Here is a 13716-nt window from a genome sequence, read left to right on the forward strand (position 1 = left end):
TTAAGAACAAAGTGCTGGGGTTGTGGCTCAGAAGAAGAGCACTCACCTAGCATTCGAGAGGCACTGGGTTGAATCCTCAGCACCTTATAAAAATAAAATAAAGGTATCGTGTCCACCTTCAAATAAAAAAAAAATGTTTAAAAAGTTTATGTTTCTTAAAAGAATCAAAACCCTAATTGAAAGACATTAAGCTCAAAAAGTTTTAATATTATGAATCCTTGGTGTTTTCTGAACTGAGAGGTAAGAGATTGCTAATAAACTGCCAAACTTTCTGGAACTCAACTCTCTCTAGTTTTCAGAGGCTACCTCCAGAAAATTATAGACTAATGCTTAAGAATAAATAATGATCTGAAATGATACATGATACATTTATTGAATAATATTGCAGACTTAGCTTCCTGTAAAGAAACTTCAGAAGGCTGTACTTCATCTTTTTATTGCTTTGACAGTAGGAGATGGATGACAGAAAGGATATATAAGAGATTCCCAGTAGGATTTAGTAATTTATGTATTATCCCAGCATTGTTCCTGTGATACTTATCTTATCCAATCCACAATTCCTTGTTTTAGTTGATAATATAAACGAAGAAGAGAATTTTAGTTTTAACAGTTATGGTAGTAAACTAATAAGGTCAGCCAGCAATGTATAGGGGATGTTACTTTTTAAAAAATATACTGACCAGTAGACAACCAAGTAACATCACACACACACACACACACACACACACACACACACACACGCATGCACACACACACACACACACACACACAATTATCTTTAAAATCTTAAAATTCCTGAGAATATCATTTCAATTTATTTTATGGTGGATGAAGGCCAAGTGTTAAACATTCCTCCATAGGTTTATAAAAATAAATAGGGCTGGGCATGTGGCATATGCATGTAATCCCAGGGACTAAAGAGGCTGAGGAAGGAGGGTCACACATACAAGGCCTGCCAAACTCAGCAACTTGGTGAGGTCCTCAAAAATACATAAAAGACTGGGGATGTAGCTCAGTGGCAAAGCACCCCTGGGTACAATACCCAGTACCAAAATAAAAATTAGAAAGAAGAAGAAAAAGAGGAGGAGGAGAAGGAGGAGGAGGAGGAGGAGGAGAAGGAAGAGGAGGAGGAGGAGGAGGAGGAGGAGAAAAATAAATGCAAAAATAGTGTTATGGGTTATTTTCATCAAATGCATTAACATGTATAACTATATCTGAAACCAAGTGAAAACATAGATACAGTGACAAACATTAATCTAAATTAATAGAAAATAAATTTTAACAAATCAGATTGTCTTAATTTTTGAAACAAACACACTTATAAACAACGAATGGCTTAAATATTATCTGAAGGGCTGAGGGGGTAGAGTGCTTGCCTCACACATATATGGCCCTGGATTCATTCTGAGCATCAAAAATCTTTTTGAAAATAAAAAAAAAAGTAGAGTATACAAGATTTTAATGTGGGAGTGATGATGATAGTTAGATAAATAAATCTCTCACCATAATGATCTGCATTGCAAGGCTTTTTCTCCTCTACATTCACTAAGAATAGCTATCATTTAATCCATATCTGAGTTACAAAGATAGTTTCTGGAGCTGAATTAATCTACATCATCAGAGAAAAGCAAGAATAAGCAATAGTAGAAGAACAGAAAATTGTGTATGATGTTACCACAGTAAAATTGAAAAGAAGAACATACATAACAATGTAAGTGAAGTTTAGAAATTGAACTGGCAACCTATGAAAAGCATGTAAAGTATGAGACATCATATATGTTCACCACGAAAAATACTGTTCTATATGTTTAAATAGATTTAGTATGCTAAATAAAGAAAACAATAAAAATATCACCTTCTATTGTAAATAAGAAGAAAGTATTAAAAACATCTACTAAGAACGTAGAGTGGGCGCTGGGGATGTGGCTCAAGCGGTGGAGCGCTCGCCTGGCATGCGTGCCGCCCGGGTTGGATCCTCAGCACCACATACAAACAAAGATGTTGTGTCCGTTGAAAACTAAAAAATAAATATTAAAACATTCTCTCTCTCTCTCTCTCTCTCTCTCTCTCTCTCTCTCTCTCTCTCTCTCTCTCTCTTCCTCTCTCTTTAAAAAAAAAAAAAAAAGAACGTAGAGGGGGATTAAGTGTAGAAAATACTTCACCCAGGCAAACAATCAATAACAAAATTGTCTGGGAAGGAGAAGAAAAATCTATGATATAAAATGAAATTAAATAGAGCATAAATTTGTGGAAAACAATTAGAATAAAAAGTAAAATATTTTATAAAAGTAGAAAAGAGGGAATGACATATATGCTACATAAAATATAGAGCACTATCCAGTGATTAATATTTTTTTTCACAAAGAAATTAGAATTGTTAATAAAAAAATAGAATACAAAAAAGAATTTATGAACTAAAACCAGATGAATCAATGAGTTTTTAATTTAAAAATCAGTGTAAAAATGAAGCAAAATTCTGACTAGAGGCAATCTGCAAAATATGTCTATATATTCAAACAATAAAGACTTCTGACACAATCTGCAGTCTGATGGTAAGGAGAATTTCACTTAAAAAGAACAAATAAAAACCTTAATGATTTCCTATTTATTCTATTGCTAGGTGGATATTGACAAGACAAAATAAATAGTCAACACATTGATAATTATTCTAAATTATTAAAAATATAGGAAACTAAAGATTCTTATAACAGTTGAATGCTTGTCCACAAGAAATAATAGTAAACAAGGTTCAAATATGTGGATATCACAAAATTTTCTTTCTTAAGAGACAAAATATGTGCTTCATACCATGAACAGGAACGTGTTTACTGACTTTTGGGTAGATAGCAAAAATGACAGTATTCTAGATGTTAAGAAGGGTGAGTAGACTATTGTCAAAAGGAGGATTGTGCCTTGTCCATTTTGATTTCTGGATGCAATTCTGGATCATAAATTAAATAATATTTTCATTATTTGAAAAATACTAACTAATGCAGTAAGAAAATATGATATTTGTATCAAGCAAATGAAAAACATTAAGAGAAACAAATGAGACACTATGTAAACTAGTACAAAAATTACATAAGTTTGGTGATCAGGAAATAAAAACACCTTGACAAGTATAAACTCAGTAAATATGACAAGATGTTCTAGAAAATGAAGTAAAAAAAAACATTCAATGAAATGATATTTCAAAAGAAAGAATAAAGGCATAAGTTTAAAACAAACAATAACAAATTAAAATATTGCTTAAAACTCCATTTTTGATTATATTAAAATATTAAAATTTTTGTTTTTGAATGGGAAATAACATCATTGTAAATATGTGGTCCAATATCAGAAAATTATACAATGTACAAAAAGATATTGAAGATTTGAAAAATTAAAGAACCATGTTATAGTTCTGGATAATACACTTCATAAAACAAAAGTTTTCTGCCTGAATGTCTTCTCTGATATAAGGGGGGTGACTCAAAATGGGATAGGGAGGAAGAGCATGAGAAGAAGACTACCACTAAATAGGGAAGAGAGGTGGGAGGGAAAAAGAGGGAGGAGGGGAGTTGCACAGAAGATGGAAGGAGAACCTCATCGTTATACAGAATACATATATGATGTTGTGATGAGATTGGATACAGAGAAATTATGGGAGAGGAGGGGAAGAGTAGGGGGGATAGGAAGGGCAGCAGAATGGAATAGACATTATGATTGATGTATGTACATTCCATGTATGTATTATATGTCAAAATACATTCTGCTGTCATGTATGACTAAAAAAATAAAAATAAATAAAAAAGAAAATAATACCCCCCCCAAAAAAACAAAAGCCTTCTATAAATCAATACAGTCTTAATACATAATCTATTATATTTTTGGTTCTTATAAAATTTTTCTGATTCTGATGGGAGACTTCCATGATTGGCATTAAAATGAGTTCGTAACTAAAATATTGATGTAAGATTGGACATATAGATTACTCAAATAGATTTGAACATTTGAAACTCTAAATATATAGATATTTATTTAGTGGTAAACTACATAAAATTATTGATGAAAGAAATTATCTGAGAGAAAATGTATGTTGTTAAAGAATTAAAGTTGTATTTTGTAAATTACTTCAAATAATAGACAAAAATACATTTTGGAAGGACTAAAATATAATGATAAATAACATGATAAAGCAGTATACATATAATCATATCATGGCAGAAGGGTTTCGCATCATGACCTGCAAGTCATGTAACATAACACAAACACTTAATAGATTTCATTACATAAAATTTAAGACATTTTTTATGGCAAAAAATATTACAAGTGAAAGATGAATTAGGAGAAATTATTTGAAAAAAAAATCAGGCTTCTTGTGAAGTGAGCTGTTAAAACAAAGAGCTTGAATGGAATAATGATCAGGCTACATAGACAGACTTTTCAAACTTGAAGAATTAACGTGGCCACAAAAATATAGACATCATTATGCTAACTTGCAATTTAACAAATCCGAAATGTTTAAATTGAGATGTCAGTTTTTCATATCAGATAGACAAAAATAATTTTTAATTATAACATCTGATGCTAGTAATGTATGGGGGAAAAGAATCCCTCATAGTGTAGTTGTGGGGAGTAAATCTGTACACACAAAAGATTGTATAAATGTACAATGTAATCTGGCAATATTTATTGAAAGACTTTACAAAATATCTGTGCCCTTTGATTCAGCAATACCACATTTCAGAATTTACCTTCAGAGGCATGTGAACAGGAGCGATTTCTCAGCTCCCCAAAAGACTGCTCAATACTTGGAGACAGTTTGAAAATAATATGGCTATGATTTATGACAGTATGCATATGAGGACTCAAGAAAAAAAGTTGAATAAGTAAAACCTTAAACCCATTCGAAGGTATCTGAGCAACAAAGGAAAAGGGAATTTGAGACAAGATGAGTTTGTGGGGCTGATGATGCCAAGAATCCTGTGAAACTCAAGGTAAAAACCACAGTACTCCTTTGCTCGCCACAATTCCACCTGCGCTTTATTCCTGGGGATAAAGATAAGTTTCCTTTTAAGCACCATGGCTCTTGATCCATGACTCTGGCACCATAATTCCTGTTGTTGTCCATGCTTTCCCTGTGGGACTTGGGAGCAGTTCACTCTTTCCCCACAGCATCAAGAAAACAGGTGCCATCAACTCAAATCCAGGTGCCATCATCACAAATCCAGGTGCCATCCTAATGATATGCAGCTTTTGAAGTTCACATCCAAAGGAAAGTAATGTAACTACCATCATGAACTATTGCAGAGTAGACTACTGAGGCATGCTAGACTGCTGGCATTAAAAACCACTGAAGAAATCACATGAAGGCTACACTTTGAGATTACATGTTAATAGATTACCTGTTATTAAAACCTTCCCAACTGATACATAAATTATATAAATTACATGTAAATGAAAAATAAAAACTTTTTCTAGAAAAGCTACTTCATAAAATAGGAAGAGGAGACTGTAACACCAGATGCACAGATATCAACAAAGGGACACAAACACACATTAAAAAAAAAAAAAAATTGAAAAGTAGGGAAGAATGATACCCTACAAAGGAACACAATGATTCTCCAGAAATAGATCCCAATTCGAAGGAAGTCCATAAAATGACTGAAAAATTCAAAATACTGATCCCAAAGAAATTCATGAAATTCAAGAGAATATAGATAGAAAATACAATAAAAAGGGAAAGGAAAAGATTGAGAAATTCAATACAGATCAAAATCATAAAAAAAAAATCAATTAGAAATCTTGGACCTGAAAACTTCAGTTAAATTAGAAAAATAATTAAGAACTTCAACAACAAACTAGAACAAGCACAGGAAAGCATTTTTCTTTCTTTTTTAAAAAAAAATTTTTTTTGAATAATGACCAATGACAAAAATGTAGGGAAATGTGAGAAATTTATAATAGATAGCTAAATTTAAATCAGCCACCATAAGAGCTTAACTTTTGAATGCCCTCTATTATAAAAAATATTATAAAAATAGAATATTTTTTTTCTTCCTTGTGGCCTTTAATGCATGCATTTTTAAAAAACGTTTTTTGATAAGATCTTAAAGGCTATGAGAGAAAACCATTTTGGATCTCAACTGATTTCTCAACCCAGACCCTCAAAGCCAGGAGTTCCTGGGATTATATATTTCAAGCTCTGAAAAAAAAAAAAAAATGGATGGCAACCAAGAATTTTATATCCAGCAAAATTAAGTTTCAGGTTTGAAGATGAAATTCACAAGAATGCCTACACTACATACAGAGCATTCTCAACAAACTATTCCATGAGGATGAAGTAAAAACTAGCAAAGGGAGGATCTACACTGAAGATACATTCAACCAAATGAGAAACTAAGACCAAAAAAAAAAAAATCAGAAATAAATCAAAATGACAGGGAATACAAATCATATCTCAATAGTAACCTTGAATGTTAATGGCCTAAACTCATCAATCAAAAGACCCAGACTGGCAGATTGGATTACAAAGCAAGACCCAACAATACTCTGTCTTCAAAAGACTCACCTCGTGGACAAAGACATCCACAGGATGAAGGTGAAAGGAGGGATAAAACTTATCACTCATACGGATTGCATAAACAAGCAGAGGTTTCCATTCTCATTTCAGATAAAGTAGAATTCAAACCAAAGTTAATTAGAAGAGACAAAGAAGGACATTTCATACTTCTTAAGGAAAGTTAATATAAGCAAGACATGACAATTATAAATATTGATGCCTCAAACAATGGAGTATCTATGTACATCAAATAAACCCTTCTAAATTTTAAGAGTCAAATAGACCACAATACACTAATACTGAGTGACTTTAACACACCTCTCTAGCTACTGGACAGATCTTCCAAACAAAAACTAAATAAAGAAACTATAGAACTATATAACACAAGCAATAATTTAGACTTAATAGACATATATAGAATATTTCATCCATCAATGAACAAATATACTTTCTTCTTAGCTGCACATGGTTCCTTCTCTAGAATAGACCATATCTTATGCCACAAAGCAACTCTTTTTTTAAAATTGGTTTTATAAATACATGACATCAGACTGCATCACAATTTTTATTACACATATAGAACAATTTTTAATACCTCTATTTGTATATAAAGTATGTTCACATCAATCATGTCTTCATACATGTACTTTGGATAATGATGACTATCACATTCTAAAATCGTTGCTAATTCTCTGCTCCCTCCCTTTCCCTCACACCCCTGTTCCCTATCTGCAATTCATCTATTCCTCCCATGCTCCCTCTTCCTACCCCACTATGAGTCAGCTTCCATATCAGAGAAAACATTTGGCATTTGTTTTTGGGGATTGGCTAATTTCACTTAGCATTATCTCCTCCAACGCCATCCATTTACCTGCGAATGCCATGATTTTATTCTCTTTTACTGCTGAGTGAAATTCCATTCTGTATATATGCCACATTTTTTTTTTATCCATTCATCCACTGAAGGGCATCTAGATTGGCTCCACAGTTTAGCTATTGTGAATTGTGCTGCTATAAACATTGATGTGGCTGTGTCTCTATAGTATGCTGTTTTTAAGTTCTTTGGGTATATTCCAAGGAGAGAGATAGCTGATTCAAATAGTGGTTCCATTCCCAGATTTCCAAGGAATCTCCATACTGATTCCATATTGGCTACACCATTTTGCAATTCCACCAGCAATGTATGAGTGTGTCTTTTCCCCCACATCCTCTCCAACACTTATTGTTGTTTGTCTTCATAATAGCTGCCATTCTGACTGGAGTGAGATGGTGTCTTAGAGTAGTTTTGATTTGCATTTCTCTAATTGCTAGAGATGATGAACATTTTTTCATATATTTGTTGATTGATTGAATATTCTCTTCTGAGAAGTGTCTGTTCATGTCCTTGGCCCATTTATTGATTGGGTTATTCATTTTTTTTATGTTTAGCTTTTTGAATTCTTTATATACCCTAGAGATTAGTGCTCTATCTGATATGTGAGGGGTAAAAATTGGTTCCCAAGATGTAGGCTCTCTATTCACCTCCTAGATTGTTTCTTAAGCTGAGAAGAAACTTTTCAGTTTGAGTCCATTCCATTTATTGATTCTTGGTTTTAATTCTTGTACTATAGGAGTCCTATTAAGGAAGTTGGGGCCTAATCCCACATGATGGAGATTAGGGCCTACTTTTTCTACTATTAGATGCAGGCTCTCTGGTTGTATTCCTAAGTCCTTGATCCATTTTGAATTGAGTTTTGTGCATGGTGAGAGATACAGGTTTAATGTCATTTTGTTGAATATGGATTTCCAATTTTCCCAGCATCATTTGTTGAGGAGGCTATCTTTTTTCCAATGAATGTTCTTGGCACCTTTGTCTAAGATAAGATAATTGTAGTTTTGTGGGTTAGTCTCTGTATCCTCTATTCTGTACCATTATTATTGTATGTGATTACATAACCAATATGATTCTGCAACATATGCACTCAGAAAAATGAGAAATTATTTTCCATCTATATATGATATATCAAAGTGCTTAGATGCACTCTACTGTCATGTATAACTAATTAAAACAAAATAAATTAAAAGGGATGGGAGCTGGGTCCAGTGGTGCATGCCTATAGTCCCATTGGCTTGGGAGGTTGAGGCAGGAGGGTCACAAGTTCAAAACCAACCTCAGCAAAAGTGAGGTGCTAAGCAACTCAATGAGACACTGTCTCTAAATAAAATACAACATAGGACTGGGGATGTGGCTCAGTGGTCAAATGCTCCTGAGTTCAACCTGTAGTAACATCCCCCAAATTTTTTTTATAAAAGAATGGAGAAGTAGCTCAGTGGTAGAGTGCCACAAATATATATATTCACAAAAGAGAATCAGTAGAGGAGAATCCATTTCCTCCAGTGAGCTACTATCATCTAGGGAGAGGATATATATATGTTTATAGATGGATAGATGGACAGCCTTTATTTTATTTTATTTTTTTATTTTTATGTGATGCTTAGGATAGAATCCAGTGCCTTACACATGCTAGAAAAGCACTCTGCCCCTGAACTACAGCCAGAGCCCAGTGCACACATTCTGAATTAAGCATTTTTCTTCCAGGTAGAGAGCATCAGTGACCAATACTTTGCTTATGCCTCTAATTTTCTCATTTTTAACTAATATCTCCCCCATTCACCTGGCAGCGTTACATGTGGGAAATTTTTATTTGCTGGGCCTTCATTGATTGTCTAGAACATGAATCACATTCTTACACCCCACTGCAAGGAAGGCTAGAAAATGCTTAGCTCTGAGTACTAAAAGCAAATGAACAAATTTGTTATCAGTTGGAAATCTCTACCCCAGTATGCCCTTCTGATTACCTAATAGTTTATTACCTGTTTTCTCACATGAAAACCACTACAGCCTCTGATCAAAGAGACAACCTAAAGTTCTACTAAGCCAGTGTATCCAATTCAAAATCCAAGATCCTTAGATATATGTTGCTTTCTTCATCATACTTTTAGAATGCATTTAATCCAAGGACAAAAGGATGAGAAGACAAGTTGTAAATTTACTTATTGACCTCCACACCCAATACACAAAGGTTGAACAAAGATAGAAAAGGCACTCATAACTAATAAATTCTCTCATTTAGAAATAATGGAAGACGTGGGGAACATGGAGTAATCACTGATCTATAATAACTTTGAATATATGCCCGATTGGCATTAAGTATCCTCTCCCTAGATCATAGTAGCTCACTGGAGGAAATGGATTCTCCTCTACTGATTCTGTTTTGTGTTCCCCAATTCTACCCACTGGGGAATTCAACCTTGTCAGTCAGCAAGGGAATTGGGAGAATAGGCCAGTACATTTAATCTGATCTTTGCCATAGGGCTGAACTTGTTGGATTTTGTTTGCTCAAAGCTGCACTGAGTTTTATTTACTATAATGTGACTTCTATAAACTTACAAACTTATTAATATCCAAAAATCTGAGATTTCTTTTGTTCTTTTCATTTCTGCTTGAAAACTGCCCATCCTTGACTGACTCATTTCTTTCTAATAATATCTCATTAAAGGCAGGATATAAGAAGCTATTAAAAATCTGTCTTTTTCTAACCACTTTCTCTGGAACTACAAGTTCAATAGGCATTTAATTAGCTGGGCACAGTAGCGCATGCCTATAATCCCAGCTACTTGGGAGGACAAGGCAGCAGGATTGCAAGTTCAAAGCCAGCCTCAGCAACTTAGCAAAGCACTTAGCAACACAGAAAGATCCTGCCTCTAAATAAAATACAAAAATGGGCTGGGGGTGTGGCCCAATGATTTAGTGCCCCTGGTTCAACCCCTGGTATGCCCACTCCAAATTAGACATTTAATCCTCTATATTGTGTCTTCATCTTTCTTCCCCTGTCAATAGCATTTAACAGAGCCGTAACCTATCACCAAAATACATTCTTCTCTTTGGTCAAATACAGTGTCCACTCTCTATTTTTTTTCTTTCTCAGTCTTCTCTACTATAAGTGCTGCATGAACTTCAAATGTGGGTATTCTCAAGTGGTCCGTTCCTAGAACTCATCTTTTATCTAGACTCCATGGGAGCATTCATCAATTTTCATAGCTTTAAATAATGTTTAGAGAAGGATAAATTTTCATATTTGTCTACAGCATTTCCCTTGACACAATTTTATTTAAAAAATATTGGTGTGTATGTATATATGTGTATATATATATATACATATATATATATATATATTTATATTTACACGTGTGTGTATATATATGTGTGTGTATATATATGTATGTGTAGGACACACACATATATATACACACATGTGTAAATACACACATAACCTATATCTGTATAAAATCATATGTGTGCATTTGTTTTATCCAGTCTTTTTTCCCTTAAAATGTAAGCTCAATGACAATAATGATGGATGTATCAAATGTTATATTCCTAGATATTTTCTTGTTTGTTATAAGAATAAAATATTTATCTGTTGACTGAATGATTGCTGCAATACACATTCATGAATTTTATCTTAATATTTAAGTTCTAAAATAATACTTTCTAGTGCAGACATGTATAATATGACTATCTAACAGACTAATTAGAGCAACATATTTCTCTTTTCTAGATCCCAATGCTCTGGCTGGCCAGACTGGCCCTGACCATGCTCTCATTGGAGGGATAGTGGCTGTAGTTGTATTTGTCACACTCTGCTCTATATTTCTGCTTGGCCGATATCTGGCAAGACATAAAGGTAGGTTTTACTGAAATTTTAAATAAAGTACTCAAGTTTTATGAAAAATAAATTATAAACAGTAGCTTCATTTGAAAATATATGATTATTTATGATTTCTGTGTTTATGTTGGTGTGGAGAAGGAGAGAGAGGAAGATGGGGAGCAGGAAATTTAAATACTGAATTATTTCAGGAAATTAGTGATAATGATCATGTTAAATAGGTCAGCATTCATTCTGGTAACTCTACTTTAAAGCAAAGTATATCAATAATATGCTTCTTCATCCATTGCAAAAATTCACACGTTATCCTCCCTAATATGACTGCATGTCTTTCCATATAGTTAAAAAAATCAACCAAATACCTATATTTGGATTTTGTCCTAGAGAAAAATAATAAATTTAATATTTTTTCTTTTTTTCCCTGGATTGGTGGTTTATTCTGTGAGCATTGGCCATTGGCTAAGTGTTATTTCACAAAGTCAACTTGATTCTAAGTTGAGTAAAAACTGACTCAGAAAAAAAAAGAATAATAATAAGAAGAAGAAATCTTGGAATTCATCTCTGGGATTTATAGATCAAATCCAACTATAAGTAAATGTTTGACATTTGTGTTTAGAAGTTTATGGAAACATAAGTAAACATATTAGTGAGGAAAATATGTGATGTTTTGCAATGGCCCGGGTAGCGTATAATTGACATAGCTTAACTTTTAAATAGATTTACTAAAATGAATGTTGACATATTTGACATGATCATTAACCACCTCTTAACAAAGGATCCTGATTGCTACCACTGCATTTGCTTATGTATCTTTATCAGTCATTAAAGAGCAGCTTCACCAGCAACACACACTAGAAAACTGAAAAAAGGGTGAATTGTGTGGCTCACATCTCAGAATATATTCTGACATATAAGAGATTTAACATAAAGTTCTTTCCTTAAGTAAATACAGCTTTATTGCTAGCTGTTTTACTAGGCTTACAGAGCTAACATAGTTTTCTTCCAATATCCACAGGAACATATTTAACAAACGAAGCTAAAGGAGCTGAAGATGCACCAGATGCTGACACAGCCATTATCAATGCTGAAGGCAGCCAAGTCAATGCTGAAGAGAAAAAAGAGTATTTCATTTAAAATTCAGGCCACGATTCTGAGTTTTACTTACCAGGCTGGCTGCTGAAGAAAACTGGCTATCATCTTTCAGAAATCATTTCTACCATCTTCTGCTATTTTTATTAACTTCCATACTGTACTGCTATCAGTAGCCAGTGCATACCAACAATCAGCTGTCGAAAGCATCATTCTTTAATTACTGTACCATCCATAATGCAGGACATTTCTTACTGCCTAAATTTCACACCATTGCTCTTTTAACATACAGTGCTTGAATATACAGCCTTAACAATGTTAATTATCTCCTTGAATCATGATATTGAGTTGTTTTTATACATTGAAAAAAATGTATGCAGAGCCCCTCCCCATTTATTTTTTTCTTTAAGTCATAGACTTTATTGGTTTCACACTGGACAGCTTTCACAAGTAACAAGATTAGGTAAAGACCTAATGTGCTTAAGTTTAATTGAAGATTAGAGGTTTACAAACAATGTTTTCTACCTGTCTATCTTCAAAGACAACATGTTTTTGAAACATATGCCCTAGAAAACACAAACTGAGAACAAACACTGTAGCGTAGTTTCTGGAATGTTTGAGATTATACTAGAAATGCTGTATCAATTTGCTATTTTAAAAATGTAGTATTTGATACAGGAGTCATGTATATGGATTGCAATCATGACATCTTACATAATTACATAGATTCTACCATTAGGTTATGGTAGCTTCATTTACCCATAAATTGTTCCAAACATTTTACTGCTTTGAGAATCACAAAGATTTCATTCATTTCTCAATTTGATTCTATAATTTATTTGCTCCATAAGGACTCACCTGCCTAAACAAAATTGAAGTATCCTTAGGGCACAATTTTGAGACATTTTAGTATCTGTATATAGTGCATATAATAAATCCAATTAAACATTATTTGATACATATTTAACTTTTTTGGCTGTAGGTAATTCAGTCATAAGTAAGCATTTTCTAATGTCCATTATATCCCTTTAGATATTACTTAAACCAATATTATAAGTAGATAACATGTATTAGTATTTTTGTCTGTATGTCCTAGCACTGTTCAATGACAAAATTTTCTAGTTCTTGTTAATTTTTATTTGTTATACAATGGAAGCACAATGTTATAAGGAAAGGTAATTTTAAGCTAACAACCAGTGCACAGCCTCAGGTTTTAAATTACAACCACAGTTGAATAATAACCTAAAAATAAACTCTTAGTTTGCTAAAAATTTAAAATTTTAATTTGGCAGTTCTAGAGCTGCTTACCTATGTTGGTTTGCCAAAAAGAAGTGTTTAAGATATGTTTTCTGTATAAATGAACTAATTCTTTAT

General features: G+C 33.2%; 1 protein-coding gene across 2 annotated transcripts in view; it reads left to right on the forward strand.

The window, feature by feature from the left end:
- Cadm2 (cell adhesion molecule 2) overlaps window positions 1-12387 on the forward strand; it is a 151858-nt gene extending 139471 nt beyond the window's left edge. For both annotated transcript variants that reach the window (XM_076867884.2, XM_076867885.2), the window contains 2 exons: window positions 11146-11271; window positions 12269-12387. In XM_076867884.2, the coding sequence (XP_076723999.1) occupies window positions 11146-11271; window positions 12269-12387 (245 nt within the window). The remainder of the gene's footprint in view (window positions 1-11145; window positions 11272-12268) is intronic.
- Window positions 12388-13716: the final 1329 nt, after the last annotated feature.

This window comes from Callospermophilus lateralis, chromosome 10 (genome assembly GCF_048772815.1).
Source record: "Callospermophilus lateralis isolate mCalLat2 chromosome 10, mCalLat2.hap1, whole genome shotgun sequence".
Lineage (NCBI taxonomy): Eukaryota > Metazoa > Chordata > Mammalia > Rodentia > Sciuridae > Callospermophilus > Callospermophilus lateralis.